This window comes from Eulemur rufifrons, chromosome 16 (assembly GCF_041146395.1).
Source record: "Eulemur rufifrons isolate Redbay chromosome 16, OSU_ERuf_1, whole genome shotgun sequence".
In the NCBI taxonomy this organism is placed as follows: domain Eukaryota; kingdom Metazoa; phylum Chordata; class Mammalia; order Primates; family Lemuridae; genus Eulemur; species Eulemur rufifrons.
In genome coordinates this window covers 43,694,581-43,716,574 of record NC_090998.1, presented here as the reverse complement: position 1 = coordinate 43,716,574, position 21,994 = coordinate 43,694,581, and the positions used below count along the sequence as shown (strand labels likewise).

The 21,994-nt window shown below is 55.4% G+C and overlaps 1 protein-coding gene across 11 annotated transcripts; it reads left to right on the top strand.

Annotated features, from left to right (window-relative positions):
* Window positions 1–662: 662 nt before the first annotated feature.
* ITGA7 (integrin subunit alpha 7) lies at window positions 663–21,028 on the top strand. Of its 11 annotated transcripts, none has more exons than XM_069490277.1 (26): window positions 663–1,073; window positions 5,275–5,402; window positions 5,502–5,581; window positions 6,691–6,946; window positions 7,885–8,004; window positions 8,886–9,093; window positions 9,191–9,256; window positions 9,344–9,384; window positions 9,727–9,815; window positions 9,914–10,041; window positions 10,195–10,290; window positions 10,477–10,538; window positions 10,674–10,843; window positions 11,281–11,430; window positions 12,070–12,185; window positions 12,686–12,878; window positions 12,957–13,037; window positions 13,130–13,209; window positions 13,321–13,395; window positions 13,549–13,651; window positions 14,206–14,382; window positions 14,555–14,686; window positions 17,647–17,760; window positions 17,983–18,081; window positions 18,167–18,292; window positions 20,332–21,028. In XM_069490277.1, exons 1-26 carry the CDS (start codon window positions 868–870, stop codon window positions 20,560–20,562), a joined length of 3,327 nt encoding a protein of 1,108 aa, XP_069346378.1. In that variant the 5' UTR covers window positions 663–867; the 3' UTR covers window positions 20,563–21,028. The 11 variants fall into 11 exon arrangements, with proteins under 11 accessions (XP_069346378.1, XP_069346377.1, XP_069346370.1 ...); XM_069490276.1 differs by lacking the exon at window positions 7,885–8,004 and adding an exon at window positions 7,457–7,588; XM_069490269.1 differs by adding an exon at window positions 7,457–7,588 and having other exon boundaries at window positions 9,191–9,384.
* Window positions 21,029–21,994: the final 966 nt, after the last annotated feature.

The following is a 21,994-nucleotide window of genomic DNA, read 5'->3' as shown; positions in this document are numbered from 1 at the left end:
TTTTTTCTGGGTTTCTCCCTTCATTCCATCCCTGGTTGATCAAACTTTTGCCCTTCTTTCTCCTTCTTCATTCTTTTTCTTTTTTCATGTCTCCGTTTGTTCCCCTCCCCACACCTCGACAGTTTTTCTCCCTTCTTGTCCCTGGCTTTTCCTCCGCTCCCCTGAATGCTAGCGGTGTGGCTGGCATTGCCATCGCGGATGGGATGGGGAGGGGCCTGATGCGAACGGCATAAGGGGTGCTCTGCGTGACCATGAGGAGGAGGGAGCACGAAGGGACCACACCAGACCCAGGTCCAGGACCGCTCCCCTAGTATCTCCTCTCTATCTGCACATCCGTCCCCCAGGTTGTCCTTCAGCCTCATCGCACTTCTCATCTCTACCCCCTTTCCTTTTTCCCCGCCCCTCTCGGTACTTCTCTCTCCTCCGCACTCCCAGGCGCCGCCTCCACCTCTCACTGGCTGGGGTGGAGGGTGGAGAGGGGCGGGCGGAGCTGTGCTGGGCTGGGGGGCAGGGAGGGGTGGAGGGGAGCAAGGGCAGGTCCCGCCCCAGCCGCCGCCTGGGCATCCCTGGGCGACGCGCTCGGGTCTCCACCTGCCGCGGGAGCGAGGGGCGGGGCCGGGGCGGGGCCGGGCGGCACCCCGGGAGGGGAGGCGGGAGCCGGAGTGGACGCCCGAGCGGCGGCTGCCGTAGTTGTCCTAGCGGGTGCTGGGGCGGTGGAGCGGCGGGAGAGGGAGAGCTGGCGGGGCGTAAGATTGGGAGACCCCTGACAGACCAGCGAGACTTCGGAGAGGCTCCCGGGGAGACCTGGGACTGGGGGCGCGCGAGAATTTCTTTGCACTCGAGGGGCGCGCGCGCGGGGTGGGTCCCATGGCCGGGACTCGGAGCCGCGATTCTTGGGGGGCCTCTGGGATTTGCTGCCTTCTTGGCTTCCTGCTCGCCGGATTGCTCTTCTCACGGGCTGTCGCCTTCAATCTGGACGTGATGGGCGCTTTACGCAAGGAGGGCGAGCCAGGCAGCCTCTTCGGCTTCTCTGTGGCCCTGCACCGGCAGTTGCAGCCCCGACCCCAGAGCTGGTGAGTCACCACACCCGCCCTGAGTCCCCATGCCCGAGGCACAGATCACCCCCTTCCGCACTCTCCGGCCATCTCATCTCTCAATCTTCCAGCCCCACCGAGACTCAGACTGCCCACGGACATCCGCATCCCGACCTGGATGCTTGCTTCATCTGTCTTGGGTTTGGGGATGCACCCCCAGGTCTGAGACCCAGGATCTTGCTTTGGGGATGAGTTGGAGACCAAGGTCTTGTCTTGGCAGGGAACTATCTCCTTCTGCTTGTCTCCCCAACTTGCTCCAGCTCCAGGGTCTCTGGCTCCCCTTCTTTCCAGGGCTGAATCCCCCAGGGAAGGAGACTGACCAGTCTGTCTCTGCTGAGGACATGAAGATCGGGAAAGGACAGGGAGGTTGAGGGTACCATGGGACGGATGTAGGGTAGACTCCAGAAATAACTTTCTGCCATGGAATGGAATGAGGGCCGCAGGGCACCGGGAGGCCAGGATAGAGCTGCCACTTTTGTGGCCAGAGACCACGGGAAGATTGGGAGAGAACCAGGGAGGGTCTGGGAACCTGCAGTAGGTGGTTTGGTGTTAGAGAGCAGCAGAAAACCGAGCCCCCAGAGTAGTAATAGCAGCAGCAGCAGCAGCAGCAGCAGCAGCATCAGGGAGGGAGATCCAAGACGGATGCTGGCCAGGCTGCTCCCCTTCCTCCTCCTTAGGAAATTTCCAACTCCAGGAATCCCAGCAGTAGGGAAAGGCAGGGAGGAGTGAGGGGCAGAGGACAGTTCTTGTTCTTTTCAGGACCCGTGGGAGATGGATATCTTTGTGTGGGGCCTGTGGCTGGTCATGCTTCCTATACCCTTGGCTCTTCCTACATGTGTGATTGTAAAAAGAGAGGCAAGAAGGGGAAGAGAGCTTCCTACTCTCTCCTGCCAGGGGGCTTTTCTCTCTCCAGCTAGTGCCTAAGCCACATTAAGTGTCCATTACTGGAATCAATGCTATCCACTGGGACTGTCTTTTCCCCTCTACTATTGGATGGGGGCATGGGCCAGGGGCTAGAGCTCATTTCTCCTCACGCACAGGGAGTGGGGACTAGCTCTAATTGTTCTTCTTGCATTATCCCTATCATCTGGTAGCAGGGTCAGTGGTCCCCCAAACTTTAGGGGCGATAGAAAGCAACTGACTTCACCTCCTCTTCTCTCTGCCATCTGCTTCTTCCCTCATCCTTGTTCCCTCCCTCCCTCCCTCCTTTCCCCATCTGCCAGAGTTCCAGGACTGGAGGCCTTTTTAGGACATGCTGAACTCTCTGAGCTATTTCCAGGCAAATTCTAGGTTATTTTTAATGGCTTGATCTCTTGTCATTTCCCACTCCTCTCTGAAGGTGGCCCCTGATTCTGTCTCCCAGAGCCAAGTTGGGGGCATTCCCAGAGGGGCCCGACTGCCTAACCCTGCTTTTGCTCCAGCAGGGGGTGCTCTGTTGCTTGGTGGCTCGTCAGAGGCCAGGTACCTGCTCAGTCCTTAGCTTTTGAGTTGCAGGTCGCCTGTCTTAGCACTTGCTCTTATAAAGACCTTCTCACCTGTTTTGATGTCTTTCAGTTTAGCCCTGGGATGAGACTTTGAGGTCTAACCTTACTTTGATCAGTGGTTTCAGCCTCCTTCAACTGTGAAATGGAGAAAAACAATAAGGCTACAAGTAGGATTGTTGTGAGGATTAAGAGTTCTTAACATATGTAAATACTTAGAGTAGTGCACAGCCATAGTGAGTGCTCTGAGGGTGTTAGTAGCGCTGCTATTCTTGTACTGTGATTCACAGAGCTAGAGAACAGCCTTACATATCCTGGATCCAAAGGCTTGGCTAGAGGGCCTCCTAGGCTGAGCCAATCTTCCAGGCTAAGCATCCTTCCCAGAGGGCCACCCAGACTGAGAGGGGTCAGAGGGGGGCCGGAGCCCTGGAAGGTGTGGAGAGTTGAGAAGTGCAGTGGTAGTGGATTACTGCTTCCTCTCCACTTAGCTGGGCTCCCAGGGGTCCCTCTGCCTCCAGCTGCCAATACTTTTTTGTTTTTCTCTCTGCAGTGGCTGCAGTTGTGGCTACTGTTCTGTTGAGAGGCCTAGGGTGGCCGGGGCTCATGGGATGAAGCTAGGAAGGAGTGTGTGGCTGGGGCAGAGGTAGAGGGACTGGAGAGGCTGTGTGGGGGTGCTCTTGTTCCTGGGAGGATTGGCTGGACTCTTCTCTGCCAAGAGTGGGGCTGGGCAAATCTATGTACTCGGCTTCTTTCCTCCAAATGGGCCCTTCCCCCTTTCCCTACTTTTGGCCTCCAGGAGGGGAGATGTGAGCATGGAGCTTCTCTGGGTGCCTACCTGTGCACTGACCAGCTGAGGCTGTGGGTGTCTTTGTGAGTCCACATAAAGTATGGGTTCAGTAAACGCATCCTGATGCTTCCTATGGGGCAAGTGCAAAGATGAATAAGACAGCCCAGTACTCCAAGAGATGGCCGCCTCTGTGCTCGGGGATTGAGGGCACTGCGGATTTGTCTGAAGGTTAGCATTTGTTTGCACAGGATCGTGTCACACAGTTTCCTTTTCTGCTCAAGGTATCCTCCCCTCCCCTTCCTCTTCTTCCTTTCCTGGAGTGGTCTCAGTGTTCTAGAGATGGGCCAGTCATTGGGTGGAGTGACAAAGTTTTGGAGTTAGGCAGATGTGGATTTCCAGCATTACTGCTTAATGTCTTTGGGTGAGTTTTTCATGTGAAAGACAAGAAAAGAATTCTTATCTTATAAGATCCTTGTAAAGACTAAATGAGATAATGCATGTGATTGCCTAGCCTGGTGCACATACATGTGGGCAGTGATAAATGTTAGCTCCTCATATCCCTGATGTCTAGCCTAGGGCCTAACCCTGAGTAGGTGCCAAGTAAATATTATTTCCTTGTCTCACCAGTGCCTGACACAGGGCTTGGCATATGACAGGGTCTCAATAAATAGTTGTTAAATGAAGGCCGAATGTATGTTCTCTTCCTACCACTTCCCCTCCCCCTTCTCTCTCTGACACTGGCTCTGACACGGGATGACAGCTGTTAAGAGATGAGGAGTTGTGGGAACGGAGAATGGCTCTGTGCCCTCCCCCTCCATCCCCACAGACCTGGCACCCTGCCCCACAGATGCCTGTCTGTAATATTGCCCAACACAGTTTGAGCCTTGCCCCCCAGGAAGGGAGGTGGAGGAGAAGAGTGTGGCAGAGAGGCTTAGGGTTTGTCCCGCTGCCACTTTCGAGTCTCTCCTTCTGCAAAGAGAGGACCTCTGTAGCCAGCTGGGTGTCAGTCACCTCACCTAACCCCCACCTTCACTCCTGGACTGGGGATTCAGCCCCAGGGGACCCAGGCAGCCTCCATTCCCAGTACAGTCTTCCCCTGGGGAAGACGCCTTGGCTGTCATCATGGAAAATTGTCCTGCCAAGAAAGTTGTAGCTGGGAAAGAGTCTGAGGGGGAGGTGGGAGAGAAGACTGGGTGGGGGTGGGGGTGGGAGGCACAGAGAAGATGGTGGATGTGGGGGAGAAGGAAGGATGGGGAAGGGGTTCAGGATGTGTGGGGGAGAGTTGGGGTAGGACTGGAGACAACGAGAAACTTGTCCCCACCTCCTTGCCAACCAGAGTGACTGATAGAATGCTGGGTGGCAGAACTGCTGGGAGGTGGGTCTTTGCTGGGCCGCTGATGAGGGGAGGCAGGCCCATATCTAGCCTCTTGCCTGGGCTCTGAAGCTAGTCCCTGAGCCACGCTGTGGTGCCAGTCTGGGTCCACGTTACTTTTGCTCAGCATTCTTGGCATTTCTGGCAGGGTTTCAAATGGACCAGGGTTGGGAAGGAGGGCAGAGCTTGGGGATGGGGCCAAGGAGGGGGTAGGGAACGCCTGGTCAGGAACAGGTGCTGGGAACAGGGGGTTCTTTTAAACCAGCAGTGCTGGCCCGGCTGCTCCGGTTGGCGTGTGTTTGTATTTGTGTATATGCTGTGTGTGTTGGCCCCTCGTCCATTCTCTATGTGCGTATGTAACACAGTGATTGCCTGGCTAACTATGTTAATTTATCCTTGCCAGGATTTGAGAAAACGGACTTTTGCCCCTTCTCTTTAGTCCTTGAACACCTTCCTTTGTACCGAGTGGTTGGGCCTGGGCAGCTCTGCAGCGGTTGGACCACTCTGACCTCTAACTCCTGCCCCTGTCCCATCTTGCAGGCTGCTGGTGGGTGCTCCCCAGGCACTGGCTCTCCCTGGGCAGCAGGCAAATCGTACCGGAGGCCTCTTCGCTTGCCCCCTGAGCCTGGAGGAGACTGACTGCTACAGAGTGGACATTGACCAGGGAGGTGCGGCTCTGCACAGGGCGAGTGGGGAAGCCTGTGAGGAGGGGAGGAGAGGACTTGGCCTCCTCTTCCCTCCTCTAATTCCCAGTGTCCTGCCTCTAGCTGATGTGCAAAAGGAAAGCAAAGAGAACCAGTGGTTGGGAGTCAGTGTTCGGAGCCAGGGGCCTGGGGGCAAGATTGTTGTGAGTACTACTTCTTGTGACTGCATGCAAGGGGGTGTGTGTGTGTGTGTGTGTGTGTGTATGGTGTCTGCATACACACAGATGTGCTTACAAAACACAAGTTGGGCACATGATATGATTCCCAGGACACTGGGGAGATATAAAAATATATGAGTGGCTGGGTACTGTGGCTTATGCCTATAGTCCTAGCACTTTGGGAGGCTAAGGTGGGAGGATCGCTTGAGGCCAGGAGTTTGAGACCAGCCTGGGCAACATATAGAGGTCCTGTCTCTAGAAAAAAAAGTAAAAAAAAAACCAAACCCCAAAACAAAAAACCAAATTGTGAATTGTGAAACATGGTCTCTGTCCTTATACAGTTAAAAACTTCTATTTATTTATCCATCCATCCATTTGTTAACTCCTATTGAGAACCTTTAAGGCATTGTGCTAGCTACTGAGAGAGGATATATAAAGACAGAGAAAAGACTGGTCCCTGGCAACTAGCTGTGGTGATTCTCTTCTCTCTTTTTCTGTGTCTCTCTGTATCTTTCACTAACATGCACAAACAGTTACCACTACCAGTCGCTGTGGGGCAGAGTATGGTTACTGTTAAGTGAGTGGTCTAGTCTCCAGTCTATGAAAGTCCGAAGGAGGAGTGGGGAGAAGAGACTGCTGCAGGTGGGGTGATTTGATCCAGGCCTTTAAGAATAGGTAATACTTGGAGAGTGGAGAGGGGAGGAAGTTCTTTGTAGATGAGGTGGTGGCCCTTACAGAGGTCCAGGGACAGGACCAAGTGCATTTTGGAGGATTGTCACACGATCGGGGAGGCACACATCCTGTGTACTGGCTTTAATAGTGCCAGTGGATGCCCAGGCAGAATGTGGAACAAGGATGCCTTCCTGTGAGGTCAAGGAAGTGGGTGTAGATGGGCTACTGGGTCACGTGTGGACCTGCCCAACACTGGCTGGGTAATGGTCTTCGACTGATACTGGCATAGGGATGTGTGTGTGTGTGTGTGTGTGTGTGTGTGTGTGGCAGACATATACTGTGTCTGCCACATGTGGGCAGCATGTCTCAAGCAGGTCCCTGGCCCACACAGTGACATGACCCCGCCTCCTTTCCTCTCACAGACCTGTGCACACCGATATGAGGCAAGGCAGCGAGTCGACCAGATCCTGGAGACGCGGGATGTGATTGGTCGCTGCTTTGTGCTGAGCCAGGACCTGGCCATCCATGATGAGTTGGATGGTGGAGAATGGAAGTTCTGTGAGGGGCGCCCCCAAGGCCACGAACAATTTGGATTCTGCCAGCAGGGCACAGCTGCTGCCTTCTCCCCTGACAACCACTACCTCCTCTTTGGGGCCCCAGGAACCTATAATTGGAAGGGTGAGTCACTCCTCGGGGAGGGGAGAAGGGGACTAAAACCCCTTCCTACCTCAGAGACAGGGGTGGGGGTAGCACATGGCCAAGCATGACCACATGTTCACTGCCATATAGCCCAGGGGCACTGCCATGCCTTCCACCCCCATTGTGCTAGCACACACATGAATGGGGGTACCTCCTCTCCTTCGCACGGCCAAGTGTCCCTCAACACACTGGCATGAGCCCCCATGCACGCTGGCCTGGCCCACCCAGCTGGGGCCTGCAGGCCCCAGCACACCAGCCCACACCTCATCACTGCCATTCCCGTCTCTGCACGCTGCTGCTGGCTGAGCTGACACTCGGTGAGTGTGATGCCAAGTCTGGGGGGCCCTGGGAAGCTTGGGCTAGGGAGGGGGTGGAGACAGGGCTGGAAAGGAGAGGAGGGGCTTCCCTGTGTGCCTGTCTAGCTCAGTGTCTGGCCTGAGGGGTGCTCCTCGCTCCCTGCCCTGGGCGCTAACAGCACTGTCCTTGCAGGCACGGCCAGGGTGGAGCTCTGTGCGCAGGGCTCAGCGGACCTGGCACACCTGGACGACGGGCCCTACGAGGCGGGGGGTGAGAAGGAGCAGGACCCCCGTCTCATCCCAGTCCCTGCCAACAGCTACTTTGGTAGGGACGCCTCCCTGGCCCAGAGCTGCTCTAACCCTCTGCTCCTCTCTCTTGTCCTCCCTCTCCATATTCCCGTCCTTCCGTCTCTGTCTGTCTCTCACCCTCTCTCTCTCTCTGTCTGTCTGCCTCTGACTCTCACCTCTCTGGTCTCTTTGTCTCTGTCATTTTCTTTCTCCACCTCTTCCTCTGTCACCTCCTCCTTCTGGCCTTTCTGTCTGGCTCTGTCTCCCTACTCTGTGATCCCTCCTCTGGTTGTCCCTTCCCTGGTGTATTGCCCCACCCCCCATCCTGCACAGGGTTGCTTTTTGTGACCAACATTGATAGCTCAGACCCTGACCAGCTGGTGTATAAAACTTTGGATCCCGCTGACCGGCTCCCAGGACCAGCCAGAGACTTGGCCCTGAATAGCTACTTAGGTTTGTAAGCTCCCACCTCCTGGGCCCGGGGGATGTGGCCCTGGCCTGCCCTCTACCCCAAGGGAACACATCCTTCTTGCCCTGTAGTCCCTGCTCCCCAGCACACACCCAGGGAAACATATTGGGCCCAAATTACAGAGAAGACCAGAGTCCAGTGACCAGGCCTGAGAAGAGGAGTCCCCAAGGGTGACAGCCTTGGAGGCTGTGGGTGAGGGTCTCCATGGAGGAAGGGCCAGGAGGAGTGAGAGGGCAGGGCTGAGACTACCCTGGGAAGGATGATCCTGACCTTGAGGGGGACTTTCCCTGAGGGATGAATATGGGCACACGCTGGAGAAAGGTCTAGTGTTGTTGGTAAGTCCCTCTTGTTGTCTGATCTTCATCCCTCTGCAGAGGAGAAGGAAACGAAACCTGGGAGATGTTTGGGTGAAGTGAGCTCTTCCTCATTCCCCTTTGTCTCCCCTCATCCATGTGAAGACTTCCTTTCTCTGCCAGGATGGTGGGAGAGGGGACAAAGAGGGTACACTGGGTGGGATGGGGGCCTCCTAGGGTGTGTAGATGGGAAAGGGACCAGCCGCTCCTCTAGTTCCCTGGGTATGGGCATGGGGGGGCCTCGGCCTCAGCTCCTGCCCAGTCTCCTGGCCTTCTTGGTCATTGCCTTTCTCTCTCCGGCCCAGTCCCTGCAGCTGACCTCACCACACTTCTTGGGCTGGGCCTGGTGGGTGTGGGGAGGAGAGTGGCCCAGCTGTGGTGCTGATGACTTGGGGGGACCTCCATCTTTTGGCTCCGGGTCTGTTGGGAGGGGGCGGGGCAGGGAGAGCGGTAGCACATCCCGGCTCCTGAGTCTTGGGGGAACACTTACCAGTAAGTCCCCTCCCACCCAGGTTTCTCCATCGACTCCGGTAAGGGTCTGGTGCGTGCAGAGGAGCTGAGCTTTGTGGCAGGGGCCCCCCGTGCCAACCACAAGGGTGCTGTGGTCATCCTGCGCAAGGACAGTGCCAGTCGCCTGGTGCCCGAAGTTATGCTGTCTGGGGAGCGCCTGACCTCCGGCTTTGGCTACTCGCTGGCTGTGGCTGATCTCAACAATGATGGGTGAGTGGGCAGAGGGGAGTGCAGCCTGGGGGAGGCATGGTCCAGGAGGTATGAGTGGCCTTGGCCTCTCCTCCTGACTGTCTCCCTTTCTCCGTAGCTGGCCAGACCTGGTAGTGGGTGCCCCATATTTCTTTGAGCGCCAAGAAGAGCTGGGGGGTGCCGTGTATGTGTACCTGAACCAGGGGGGTCACTGGGCTGGGATCTCCCCTCTCCGGCTCTGCGGCTCGCCCGACTCCATGTTCGGGATCAGCCTGGCTGTCCTGGGAGACCTCAACCGAGACGGCTTCCCAGGTGTGATTGGGAACTGGAAAGGCTCAGTGGAGGGAGGGGCCGGGGCAAGGATGGGAAAGGCCCTCAGAGTCGCGGTGGTCTTCTGAGGGCTCGGGGAGAGGAGGAACCCGGGCTTACATCTGAGCTTTACCATTTACCAGCTTTCTGACCTTGGGCAGGTTACTTCACCTTTTTGAGCTAGCGATATCTGCAGGGAGTGGCTGAGAGGATTAAAAAGGTGTCCGTAAGGTGCCTGGGATTTAGTAGCCTCTCGATAAAATAGGATTGAGTGACTGAGAGAAAGCTGTCTGGCTCTTGTCTGCCACTCCCAGCTTGTGACTGCCTGTTCCCCACACCCTACAGATATCGCGGTGGGAGCTCCCTTTGATGGGGATGGGAAAGTCTTCATCTACCACGGGAGCAGACTGGGGCTTGTCACCAAGCCTTCGCAGGTGAGGGGAGTCGTTGGGATGGGGAGTGCGTGGGGTGGAATGGGGGCAGACAGAGGCCTGGGGAGGCAGGGCTGGGGAGGCTGACAGCTGTCCTCCAGGTGCTGGAGGGCGAGGCCGTGGGTGTCCGGAGCTTTGGCTACTCCCTGTCGGGCGGCCTGGATGTGGATGGGAACCATTATCCCGACTTGCTTGTGGGCTCCCTGGCCGACACTGCCGTGCTCTTCAGGTGAGCCCCTCCCTCTCCCCTGCTGTCTTCCTCTCTGAGGCCGTCAGCCCACCCTGTGACCCTGACCCCCACTCCAGTGTCAAATCTGATGCTGAAGTGTTTCCCAGCCTCACGTTCTCATGTTTCTTTCGCCCTTGACCCCCATTTCCCCAGGGCCAGACCTGTTCTCCATGTCACCCATGAGATCTTTATTGCTCCACGAGCCATTGACCTAGAGCAGCCCAACTGTGCTGGTGGCCACTCGGTCTGGTGAGGTGGGACCCGAGGGGAGGGCAGGTGAAGCACCAGGGTTTGGTTTCCCCTCACCCCCATTCTCCCTTCCTCTCCCCAGTTGGGGTGGGGGGCTGGGGCTGTGGCAGGAGTGGGTAGGGTGTGGCTTGGGGCCTTGGCCCATCCCTTGTTTGACGCACTCAAGAGCCACCCTTTGCCCCACAGTGTGGACCTAAGGGTCTGTTTCACCTACGTTGCCATCCCCAGCAGTTACAGCCCTACTGTGGGTGAGTGACGTCCCCTGCCTACTGCTCACCCCATTGGGTTTGCAGGATGGGTGGAGAGAAGAGCACCTTGGGGATGGGGTCGGTTGGGGCAGTTCCCTAGCTCACTGGCTCCTCTCCTTTCCCAACACATCACAGCCCTGGATTATGTGTTAGACGGGGACACAGACCGGAGGCTCCGGGGGCAGGTCCCCCGTGTGACCTTTCTGAGCCGTAGCCCAGATGACCCCAAGCACCAGGCCTCAGGCACTGTGTGGCTGAAGCACCAGCATGACCGAGTCTGTGGAGACACCATGTTCCAGCTACAGGTGGACACTGACACCTTGGCCTCTGAGGGTCATTGTCATGGCATGATCTCTTTTCCTTGATTCCTCTTAGCTTCTTCCCTATCATACTCGTGGCTCACTTGAAGATCTACACATTTGGGAAGCCTCCCTTCTCTCCCTTCTGACCTCACCTCCTCCTCGCCTGCTGCCCTCTTGCATCTCCTGTCAAGTTCTGCACTCCCTGGAGGTGGAGATGGCAGCTTCCATCATCACATCTGCTCCTCAGAACCCTAAATCCTGGGTCTCCTCTCTTTCCTGCCCCCATCTCTCCTTCCGGCTTGCTCACTTCTCCACTTGTCTCCTTCGTCTCCCTCAGCTTCTTCCCAAGTTTCAGAATCTGTTCTAGGTCTGGTTGGGGCTTTGGGCAGGGCTGGGGCCTGGGGATTGTTCTAGTGAGGAACAATCTTTCCCCTTCCCAGGAGAACGTGAAAGACAAGCTTCGGGCCATTGTGGTGACTTTGTCCTACGGTCTCCAAAGCCCTCGGCTCCGGCGACAGGCTCCTGGCCAGGGGCTGCCCCCAGTGGCCCCCATCCTCAATGCTCACCAGCCCAGCACCCAGCGGACAGAGGTGAGCCTGGTGCCTGGCTTGGCCCAGGATGGGGAGCTGGGAGGAGCGATGATCATGGTCCCTCCCCAGTGACACCCATTCATAACTTGCAAAGCTCTTCCACATGTGTTACCCCAGTAATTCCTCATATCTCTAGGTGCCCAAATGACCACATGTTCCTAGGTATCGAGGACAGTGTGCTTCACTCCATGTAGTCATTTAGGGGCCCAGGCTGATGAGAGTCTGTCATCTTCAAATGTGGCCTCCAAGCTCCTTCATCCAGGAAGCACCTTGCATGGATCTCATGGCCAGCCTGGAAGTGGTGCTCTTCGCTTCTCTTCACATTCTAGATCTGGAATTCAGTTACACACAAGCGAGCTGGGGAAACGTGGTCTAGCTGTAGACTAGCCTCATCTGAGCCCTTGCGGGATGCTAGTCTCTACCGCGGCATGGTAGTGCTCCCATCATTTTCCCATTGAGGACGCAGCTCAGAGTGGTTAAGTGACCGGCTCAATATCACACAGCTAGTAAGCAGCAGACCTCAGAGTTGAACACAGGTTGTTTAATCCTGTGATCCTTTAACCCACCATATGCCTTGGTGACACATTTGCCCTCTGCCTTGCCCCCTAGGAATGACCCCCTCCTCACATCTCTCCCCAGATTCACTTCCTGAAGCAAGGCTGTGGTGAAGACAAGATCTGCCAGAGCAATCTGCAGCTGGTCCGTGCCCGCTTTTGTACCCGGGTCAGCGACACGGAGTTCCAGGCTCTGCCCATGTGAGGGGGCCGGGAGCAGCTGGGGTGGGAGGGTGAGCGTTCAAGGGATGAAAGGAAGTCCCCTCAGGAGGACCAGGCAGAGGGAGGCACTGAGCCTGCAGAGAGGGCAGAAGGCTAGCGGGGACCTACCTGGAGACAGAGATGAGGGCCGATGATGGGGCCGCAGGGCTGGCGAGGAAAAGCAGCCCCTCACTGCACACGTGGTAATATACAGTGTGCATGCCTGTGAGGTGGGAATCATCAGTCCCATTTTATAGGTGGAGGACTGAGACCTAGGGCGGTTTAGGTACTTGCCCAAAGTAAGTAAGTGGGGGAGCTGGGAGGAGAACGGCAGTCCCGTGACTCCCAGTCATGCATGGAGAGACCCGAGGCTTGGATGGTGTGAGGTGGGGGACCTGGCGTGGGAGGAGGGGCCTGGGACGTGGAGGCAGGCAGGGCATCGGGGGAGCTGGCTGGGGGAGGTGTCCAGAACTCAGAGCGAGTGGGGTCTGACTCTCCAGGGATGCGGATGGGACGACAGCCCTGTTTGCACTGAGTGGGCAGCCAGTCCTTGCCCTGGAGCTGGAGGTCACCAACCTGCCCTCGGACCCAGCCCGGCCGCAGGCCGATGGGGATGATGCCCATGAGGCCCAGCTCCTGGTCACTCTCCCGGCCTCACTGAGCTACTCAGGGGTCCGGGCCCTGGACCCTGCGGTGAGGACTTGTGCAGGTGGGGTGGGATCTTGAGGGGCTCCAGTGACCCAGCCTGACTCCTACTTCTCCCCACTCCAGGAGAAGCCGCTCTGCCTGTCCAACGAGAATGCCTCCCACGTCGAGTGTGAGCTGGGGAACCCCATGAAGAGAGGTGCCCAGGTTGGCATGTCTGCCTGTGTCCCTATCTGAGGGGCCCCTGCTTGAGCCCCTGACCCTGCCCTGACTCTAATCTCCCTCCACCCTCGGCCTAGGTCACCTTCTACCTCATCCTTAGCACCTCAGGGATCACCATTGAGACCACGGAGCTGGAGGTGGAGCTGCTGTTGGCCACGTAAGCCTGGTGGGGTGAGGTGGGGTGAGGCAGGGGCAGGTGCATTGGTCTCATCTGAGCCCGGGAGGGTGCTGTGCCTGCTGCCCACACTTGCCCCTGCCCACTCGCCAGGATCAGCGAGCAGGAGCTGCGCCCAGTCTCTGCTCGAGCGCGTGTCTTCATTGAGCTGCCACTGTCCATCGCGGGGTAAGCCCTGCCCAGGCGGCACCTCTGTGGGAGGGAGGGGGGCATTGCCACTCCCAACCCAGACTGGCTCTGCCTCACTTGGCCGTGCCCTCGTGGCCTCCGTTCGGCCAGGCCACTGGCCTCCTCACCTCTGTTTTGGCCCCTCCACGCCAGGGTGGCCACTCCCCAGCAACTCTTCTTCTCTGGTGTGGTGAGGGGCGAGGCAGCCATGCGGTCTGAGCGGGATGTGGGCAGCAAGGTCAAGTATGAGGTCACGGTAAGTGTCCCCCGTGGGGCCCCTCCATGGTCTCCCTCTCTCCTTGGCACAGAGGACAGGCTGAGCCATGTCCTAAGGGCTGGGGCTCTTTTACCATGTGGCATTGTGGTGATCCAGTGAGTTAGAGGTCTCTGCCCTGCACCTGGACCTTGGCTGTGGGCAGCTGTTTGTGCTGGGGCCTCAGCTGAGTATTTCCTGGTCATTTCTGTCTGGCTATCTCGCCTGCTGGTCTGGGAGGCATGAGAGCCCAGCGAAGCTTCTCTGCTGGGGGTCTCAGCTGGGGGATGGGAACGTGGGGGCTGGGTGGATGTCTCTTCCTTGAACCCTGCCCTTGCTTGGCCGGGGCCTCTCCTCACACCTCCCAGGGATGCTTCCAGGCTTTCCTGGGTTTGGTGTGGGGAGAGAATGCGTCCTGGTGGCTCTAGGATCCTGAGTCTTTGTTGAAATTATGCTTCCTGAGGGCCCGCCCCTCAGCCGTTGTCCCTTCCATCTCTGTAGATTTAGGGTTTGCTTGGAAACTGAGCTCCCTTCCTTTGTACTTTCTGGGCCCACAGGTCTCCAACCAAGGCCAGTCGCTCAACACCCTGGGCTCTGCCTTCCTCAACATCATGTGGCCCCACGAGATTGCCAACGGGAAGTGGCTGCTGTACCCCATGCGAGTGGAGCTGGAGGGTGGGCAGGGGGCCGGGCAGAAAGGGCTGTGTTCCCCCAGGCCCAACATCCTCCACCTGGTGAGGCTTAGGCAGGGCCGGGGGGTTAGGCAGTGGGAGGGATGTCATGGGGTGGGGGTAGTGTGTGCCGGGTGTGGGCCAGGAGGAAGGGGTGGGGAGGAGATGCCATCTCGGGGGTGCTGCGTTTGGAGGGACACTCACTGGGGGGGGGGGCCTTCCCTCCCACATCCAGGATGTGGACAGCAGGGATCGGAGGCGGCGGGAGCTGGAGCAGCCGGAGCAGCAGGAGTCTCGTGAGCAGCAGGAGCCCAGCATGTCCTGGTGGCCGGTGTCCTCTGCTGAGAAGAGGAAAAACATTACCCTGGTGAGGGCAGGGAACCTCGGTGCCACCAGGATGGGGTTGTGCGGTGTGATAGAGGATGCTGGGGCCGAGGGGTGCCAGGGCAGAGGGTGTCCAGGGAGGGGGACTTGTCAAGAAGTGTGATGGTCACACACCTGGAGCAGGTTGATCAGACAGTTCACATCACAACTCACAGGAGGGGGTGTCTGGGAGGAAGATGCTGACACCACAGATGTCCCCAGCCTGTCCCCTAAAAGTGCTCACTCCAGAGCAGGGCACTCGACCTACAGCCAAACAACCGATTCTCCTCACATTTGTATAAAGCATTACATTTTATAGGGGATGGGATGGGGTCCGCCCATCCTCAAACTTTGACATTTGTTTGTTGTTCTTTTGAACCCTTTTAGGTAAAAAAAGTCAATTTGTGTAAGGACACCTGCTTGATTTTCACAATGTCAAAAACATTAAGAATTTAAAAGTTGTAATAATGAAAATGACAGTATATAATGTGTGATTCATTGTCTATCCCTTTTGAGCAGTTTTGCTTCCCCTTTTTCTATTTGTTTCACACAGTTTTGTTCTTTAGGTGGATATGTTGATAGTATTGTCATCTGTATTTTTCAAACAAGGAAATTGAGGCCCAAGGAGGCCAGGTGACCTGTCCTAAGGTCACACAGCTGACAAAGCCATTAAGTGGTGGAGCAAATATTTGCACTCAGGTCCATATTCAGCAAAGCCACACCTGAGCCCACACTCACTGAAGGAGGAGGAGGCTGCCCCTGGAGCTGCCTGGGCCAAATCCATTTGACCCAATCAGCATCTAATGACACATTTGCCTGAAAGTTATGTTATATTCATCACACTACAATCTATCTACAGTGGCTTTGAGAATGTTTGAATTCTCCAAGCACATGCTCTGTGCTTGTCTCTTTTATGATGGTGCTGGCAGTGAGAATGTGGTGGGGACATAGATTAGGAGGATATTTGGCTGGGCACAGTGGCTCACGCCTGTAATCCTAGCACTCTGGGAGGCTGAGATGGGGGAATCACTTGAGGTTAGGAGTTTGAGACCAGCCTGTGCAAAAGCAAGACCCCATCTCTACTAAAAATAGAAGAATTAGCTGGGCGTGGTGGTGTGTACCTTTAGTCCTAGCCACTCAGGAGGCTGAGACAGGAGGATCACCTTAGCCTAAGAGTTTGAGGTTGTAGTGAGCTATGTTGAAGCCACTGCATTCTAGCCTGGGCAACAGAGCAGATTCTGTCTCAAAAAAAAAAAAAAAAAAAAAAAAAGACAAACAAACAAACAAACAAACAACCCAAAACATCACCTTGGCCTAAGAGTTTGAGGTTGTAGTGAGCTATGTTGAAGCCACTGCATTCTAGCCTGGGCAACAGAGCAGATTGTGTCTCAAAAAAAAAAAAAAAAAAAGACAAACAAACAAACAAAAAACCCAAAACAACCACCACAACACAAAAAAAAACCAAACCAGTGGGCATTTGACTGAACTGTAAGGAGGTGGAGGTAAATCCTAGGAACAGATGGCTGAGCAATAGAGCTGAGAGGTCAAGGAGGAGACCACTGCAGGCGCATGTAAGCCCTGGGCCCTCTGGGGCCACCCCTCCTGTGGGCCCTTAGCTTTCTCGCTCCCTGAGAGTGTGGCACGAACCAAGTGCAGGAACCTGTGTCATTGCTGTTGCTCTGTGGTACAAGGAGTCCTGCCCTCTCCACATGACTGATTTCCTTTGAGAGGCCTCCCTTTTTAATAAGAATTTTGAAATACATTTCAAAAAATTTTAAAACTCATTTTTTTAAGCTGACAAAAATCGTATTAATATATATTTATCATGTACCACATGATGTTTTGAAATAGGTATATACTGTGGAATGGCTAGATTGAGCTACTTACCATATACCCCACCTCACGTAGTTATTTTTGTGGTGAGAACACTTCAAATCTATTCTTTTAGTGATATTCAAGAATACAATGTATGGTTACTAACTACAGTCGCCATGTTGTACAATAGGTCTCTTGAACTCATTCTTCCTATCTAACTGGAGCTCTGTGCCCTTTGACCAATGTCTCCCCAACCCCACTAAATCTCCCAGCCCTAGGAGACCACCATTCTACTCTCTACTTTTATGAATTCAACATTTTACATTCCACATATAAGTGAGATCATGCAGTATTTATCTTTCTGGGTCTGGCTTATTTCACCTAACACAATGTCTAAAACAGATTCTTTTACATAAATTTAAGGCAGAAGGCCTTGGTTTTTAGATGGTTTGACTGAGGATTCTTGAATTGCCCTGAAGTGGCAAAATAGTAAATAAAACTTGACAAAGAATTCAAAGATTCTCAAAGCCATACTTCTGTAGATAGATTGTCGTGTGATGAATATAACATAACACTTTCAGGCAAATGTGTCATTAGGTGCTGATTGGGCCAAATGGATTTGGCCCAAGCAGCTCCAGGGGCAGCCTCCTCCTCCTTCAGTGAGTGTGGGCTCAGGTGTGGCTTTGCTGAATATGGACCTGAGTGCAAATATTTGCTCCACCACTTAATGGCTTTGCCAGCTGTGTGACCTTAGGCAGGTCACCTGGCCTCCTTGGGTCTCAATTTCCTTGTTTGAAAAATGGGGATGGTAGTAAGATGCACCTTGTAGGACTGCTGTGAAGCTTAAATGGGATAAGTGTTTGGCAAGTTGTAGGTGCTCAATAATGGAGACCATCATTAGGTAACATCAGCATCAATTGGAGAAGCTGCTCTGCCTGCTGCTGTCATGTAAGAGAACCTCTCCTTATCCCCCATTTCAAAGCCAAATAGCTCAGATTTGGGGTAGGCAGCTGTTTTGGACCACGAGGTTAGTCTGGGAAGACTTCCTGAAGGAGAGGAGTTTGAGGTCAGGTCAAGAAAATGGGAGAGATGGCAGGCTCAGCAGGGTAGGGCTGAGAGGCTTAGAGCTCTGCCTGTCCTTATCCCTAGGACTGTGCTCGGGGCACGGCCAACTGTGTGGTGTTCAGCTGCCCACTCTACAGCTTTGACCGTGTGGCTGTGCTGCATGTCTGGGGCCGCCTCTGGAATAGCACCTTTCTGGAGGTGAGGACACCACTGGGGCTCCAGTCTGGGTTTCTTCTTTCTCAATAGCCCCTCCCGGACTCACTTCTCCTTCTACCTCCTCCCTGTCCAAATGCAGCATACTCTTAACCCAAGCCAGGTAGAAACACCCTCTTTGTTGGGCACCATTCCCTTTCAGGAACGAAGGGGAAAGTAGGGAGACTGGGGCATTTAGCAGGAGGGTCTCCTTCCCTATTCCCTTAGGAGTACTCAGCTGTGAAGTCCCTGGAAGTGATTGTCCGAGCCAACATCACGGTGAAGTCTTCCATCAAGAACTTGCTGCTCAGAGATGCTTCCACAGTGGTGAGCTCCAGGGCTGGGGGGTGAGGAGAACTCTCTTCTTCCCAGCTCCCTCCAGCTCTTACTTCATTAACCCCTTGCTCCCCAGATCCCAGTGATGGTATACTTGGACCCCATGGCTGTGGTGGCAGAAGGAGTCCCCTGGTGGGTCATCCTCCTGGCCGTGTTGGCCGGGCTGCTGGTGCTGGCATTGCTGGTGCTGCTCCTGTGGAAGGTGAGGCCTGGGGAAGGCAGGGCGGATGGGGGCTGGACTTCCTGCGGCAGCCTGTTGCACTGTGGTTCTCTCACCCACCCATGCACTCCTGTATTCCGCAAATCTGCATTATGCAGCTACCTTGCATGTACCAGGAACTCTATTAGGCCCTTAATGTTTCAGTAAGTCAGATGCAGATCTTGTCCTCAGGGACTTTATAGTCTAGTGGGGATGGTGAGCCTGTGGTCAAGGCCAAGGCAGAAGGTGCCAAGTTGAGAAAATGCTGTGGGAGTTCAGAGGAAGGCAGGCTCCAGGGGAGGTGGCACTGGAGCTGGGCCTTAGAGGAAGGTGAGTAAGTAGTAGGGACTGGATGTGGGGAGATGAGGGGACGGTGGGGCCTGAGCCTTCCAGATGTCATGGAGGCAGGGAAGTGTGGTCTGATCTAACTAGAATGTGGCAGTGAAGACTGGAAATGTCACTGTGGCCAAGAAGGCCATCAAGTGTGGAGAGCTACCTCCAGGGAACTGCCTCCATAGCAGAACTCAGAACTGCCCAGTACCAGGCTCCACATGGAACCATTCTTGTATACACAGAGCTGTGTACAGAATCATACTGGCATCTGGGGCTCCACGTAAAAGCACGCACATGCACATGTCAGTTCAGGGAATCATATACATCAGCAGGGGTCATGCCCCGGGCCACATGCCATATCTGGGGCTGTATGCAGCACCTTGCACGTCCTTGGGGCTCTATGGAGAACTGTCCCCACCCCTCAGCCTTTGCCAAATGTGAGTCATCAGTGGACCAGGCTCTGGAGTGGCATCCCAGCTGTCTTCGGGAAGACTGATGCCTTTGTGAAATGGCCCCAGGATCCCTGCTCTCAGCTTCCACAGAAGGGAGACAGAGCAGAGATAAGGGCCCTCATCCTTCCTCAGTCTTCCCATCCTCTGCCTCCTTTGTCCCTCTCCTCCCTTGACATCCCAGTGTGGCTTCTTCCATCGGAGCAGCCAGAGCTCATCTTTCCCCACCAACTATCACCGGGCCCTTCTGGCTGTGCAGCCCTCAGCTGTGGAAGTTGGGGGTCCAGGGACTGTGGGGTAACCGTTGTGTATGTGCATGTGTATGTGTGTGTGCATATATATGTGTGTGTATGGGTATGTATGTATATGAGTCTAAGTAGAGCTCCCAGCATCCAAGGGATCAGGAATGTGCAGGGTGAAGAGATGAGCTTGCATGAGAGTGATGTGAGTCCTAGGAACTGAGGTGAGAGGTAATTAGAAGGGTGAGGCTGTAAGGGTGAGTATACCCTGCCTGGGGCATGCACAAAGCGTTGGGGTGGCTTGTGGAGCGTGAGCATGTGGGAGTGTGGGGAGATCCTATGCACCTTTTTTCTATGGGCATGAGTGTGCAGAGATGGATGTACAAGGAGACGTGCCGTCTGAGCATGTAGCAGTCGTGGGCACTCCTAAGTGTGAGTGTGCAAAGGGCACATTGCCACCTTGGTATGTAAGGGCTGGCATGGTCATGGTTTAGACAGGGACTGGACTACCATATTCATGGGTGAGAGGCCCTGCTCTGAGAGGGATGTTGCTCAGTGTACAAGTACACAGGGTGTATGTGTGTGAGGCTTGAGAGTCATCGTTCCAGGTACGCAGGGGTCTAGGAAGCCATTTTCTTCCTTAGATCTTGTTTATATTCTGGGGGACACTGTTGGGTCTCCTAAGAAGCTTGGGTGGGTGGAAACCTTTGGAGTCAGAGGTCCTGATGTTCCACCTTCAAGACCCTCTTTCAGAGGCCAAGGGAGAGGTCCTTGGTACTGCACCTTGGACCCCCTCCTGGTCTTTCTCTTGCTGTGAATGAGAAGCTGGGGACCCAGCACTGGTGGTAGCACCACGGGGACTGCCCATTGCACCGGATGCTGTTCAGTCTGTCTTCCTTCTGCTGCAGCTGGTTCTTCCTGGGCCAGGGGTGGTGAGGGCAAGGAGCTGGGCTGCGCTGGGTGTCTGCTCCAGGGACCTCAGCTCTGCGGCTCCTCATGGTCTGGCCTCATGTCCTTACAGATGGGATTCTTCAAGCGGGCAAAATACCCCGAGGCCACCGTGCCCCAGTATCACGCGGTGAAGATTCCCCGGGAAGATCGACAGCAGTTCAAGGAGGAGAAGACGGGCACCATCCTGAGGAACAACTGGGGCAGCCCCCGGCGGGAGAGCCCCGATGCACACCCCATCCTGGCTGCTGATGGGCACCCTGAGCTGGGCCCCGACGGGCATCCTGTGCCAGGAACTACCTAGCTCCCTTTGTCCCAGCCTGGCCATCTCCCCTCCACCCCTTCCCTGGGTGAAGCGGGTAGAGTGCGTTGCTGGTGTCGCATCAAGATTTGGCAGGATCTGCTTCCTCAGGGGCACAGTCCTCTGCCACCCGTGAGACTCCAGCCCCCAAACTTCCACTTAGGATGCTGTGAGATGAGAGGGCATAAATCAGGGATAGATGGGCCGTGGGGGAGGGTGAGGAGGGCAGGGATGTCCTGACACAAAGGTGGGGAGAAGGGATCCTAATCCCCCCTCTCCCATTCACCCTGTATAATGGAACCCCAAGGACTTGTCTCCCGAAAGTGCCTTAGCCTAGAGGGTTGGGGAGGAGGTTGTGTCGCTGACTCAGGGGCTTCTCCCTCCCTAGTTTCCCCTCTCCTCTGACCTTAGTTTGCTGTATCAGTCTAGTGGGTTTTGTCTATTTATTAAAAAATATTTGAGAACAAAACCTCTGGCTTCTTTACTGAGTCTTGCTCCCTCGCCCCCAGGGTCTCTGATTCTCCCTGGTGCCCCCAGCCCAGGATGAAGGTGGTAATGAGGAGGGAGGGTCAGGTGGCCCGGCAGGGATGCGCATACCATGACTTTTGTGACCAGTTCCTAGAGGCGCACAGTGTAGCTTCAGAAGGCACCAGGGGGAGCTTTACCATGGGAACAAAGGAAGGGATGGGTGGCAAAAGGTGGGAGACCAGTCCAGGAATTTGCAGTTAAGGACACAGCAGGGTATAACTGTTTCCTCCCTCTGGTCGGGGTAGGAATAGAGCTTTTTCACTGTGGAAGGAGGGATTGAAGTAAGAGCCTCCCCTGGCAGGGGTTGGGCAGAGCGGGACTAGGGTGGTGGGGGAATGGCTTCTCTCATTCTTCTACTAGAACCCTCTCTGCAGAAGACAGATGAGGCTGGTGGGTGTCTTGTTCTGACTGCAGGCTGGGGAGGGAGCAAAAGACCTCCTTGGGGGATCAGGGGGGTTATTTCACAGCCTTGGCCGTGATGTGGGGCCCACCGGGTAGCCACTTGAAGAGAGGGGGCTGTTGTTCCATTTGGATGTCAGAGAACCGGGCTGTCTCCAAATCCTTCCAGGTCTCTCTGGTGAGGCAGCAGCCATCCCCAGTGTGTTTCCAGGTGGGCTCTAAAACTTCCTGCCACATGAAGGCCCAGCTGCCATGTGGCTCGGCCACGTGCTCCCAGAAAAATAGCAGTCCTCCTTGGGAGGAAGGAGAGTGAATGTCACTTATCCGTTCCATGCCGCCCCTTTCCGCCAGCCTCACCTCTGCCTCGCTGATCAAGCCTGGTCAAACCTGTCGGTGAAGTGGCAGCTGTCGGTCTGAGAGTTTAGGGAGTAAACTGTCCTGTTCCTGACCTTTTCTGCATCCCCTGCTACCACCTTCTCACCCAATGTGCGTGTACAGAACCTTGTAA

What these genes read in the sequence shown, in the direction of transcription:
- ITGA7 (XM_069490269.1), top strand. Translation starts at nt 868, where the DNA reads ATGGCCGGGACTCGGAGCCGCGATTCTTGGGGGGCCTCTGGGATTTGC. An exon ending in ACACCATGTTCCAGCTACAG is followed by an intron (nt 10,844 to 11,280) that starts GTGGACACTGAC and finishes TCCCCTTCCCAG; the next exon opens with GAGAACGTGAAAGACAAGCT. An exon ending in CCATGAAGAGAGGTGCCCAG is followed by an intron (nt 13,038 to 13,129) that starts GTTGGCATGTCT and finishes CCCTCGGCCTAG; the next exon opens with GTCACCTTCTACCTCATCCT.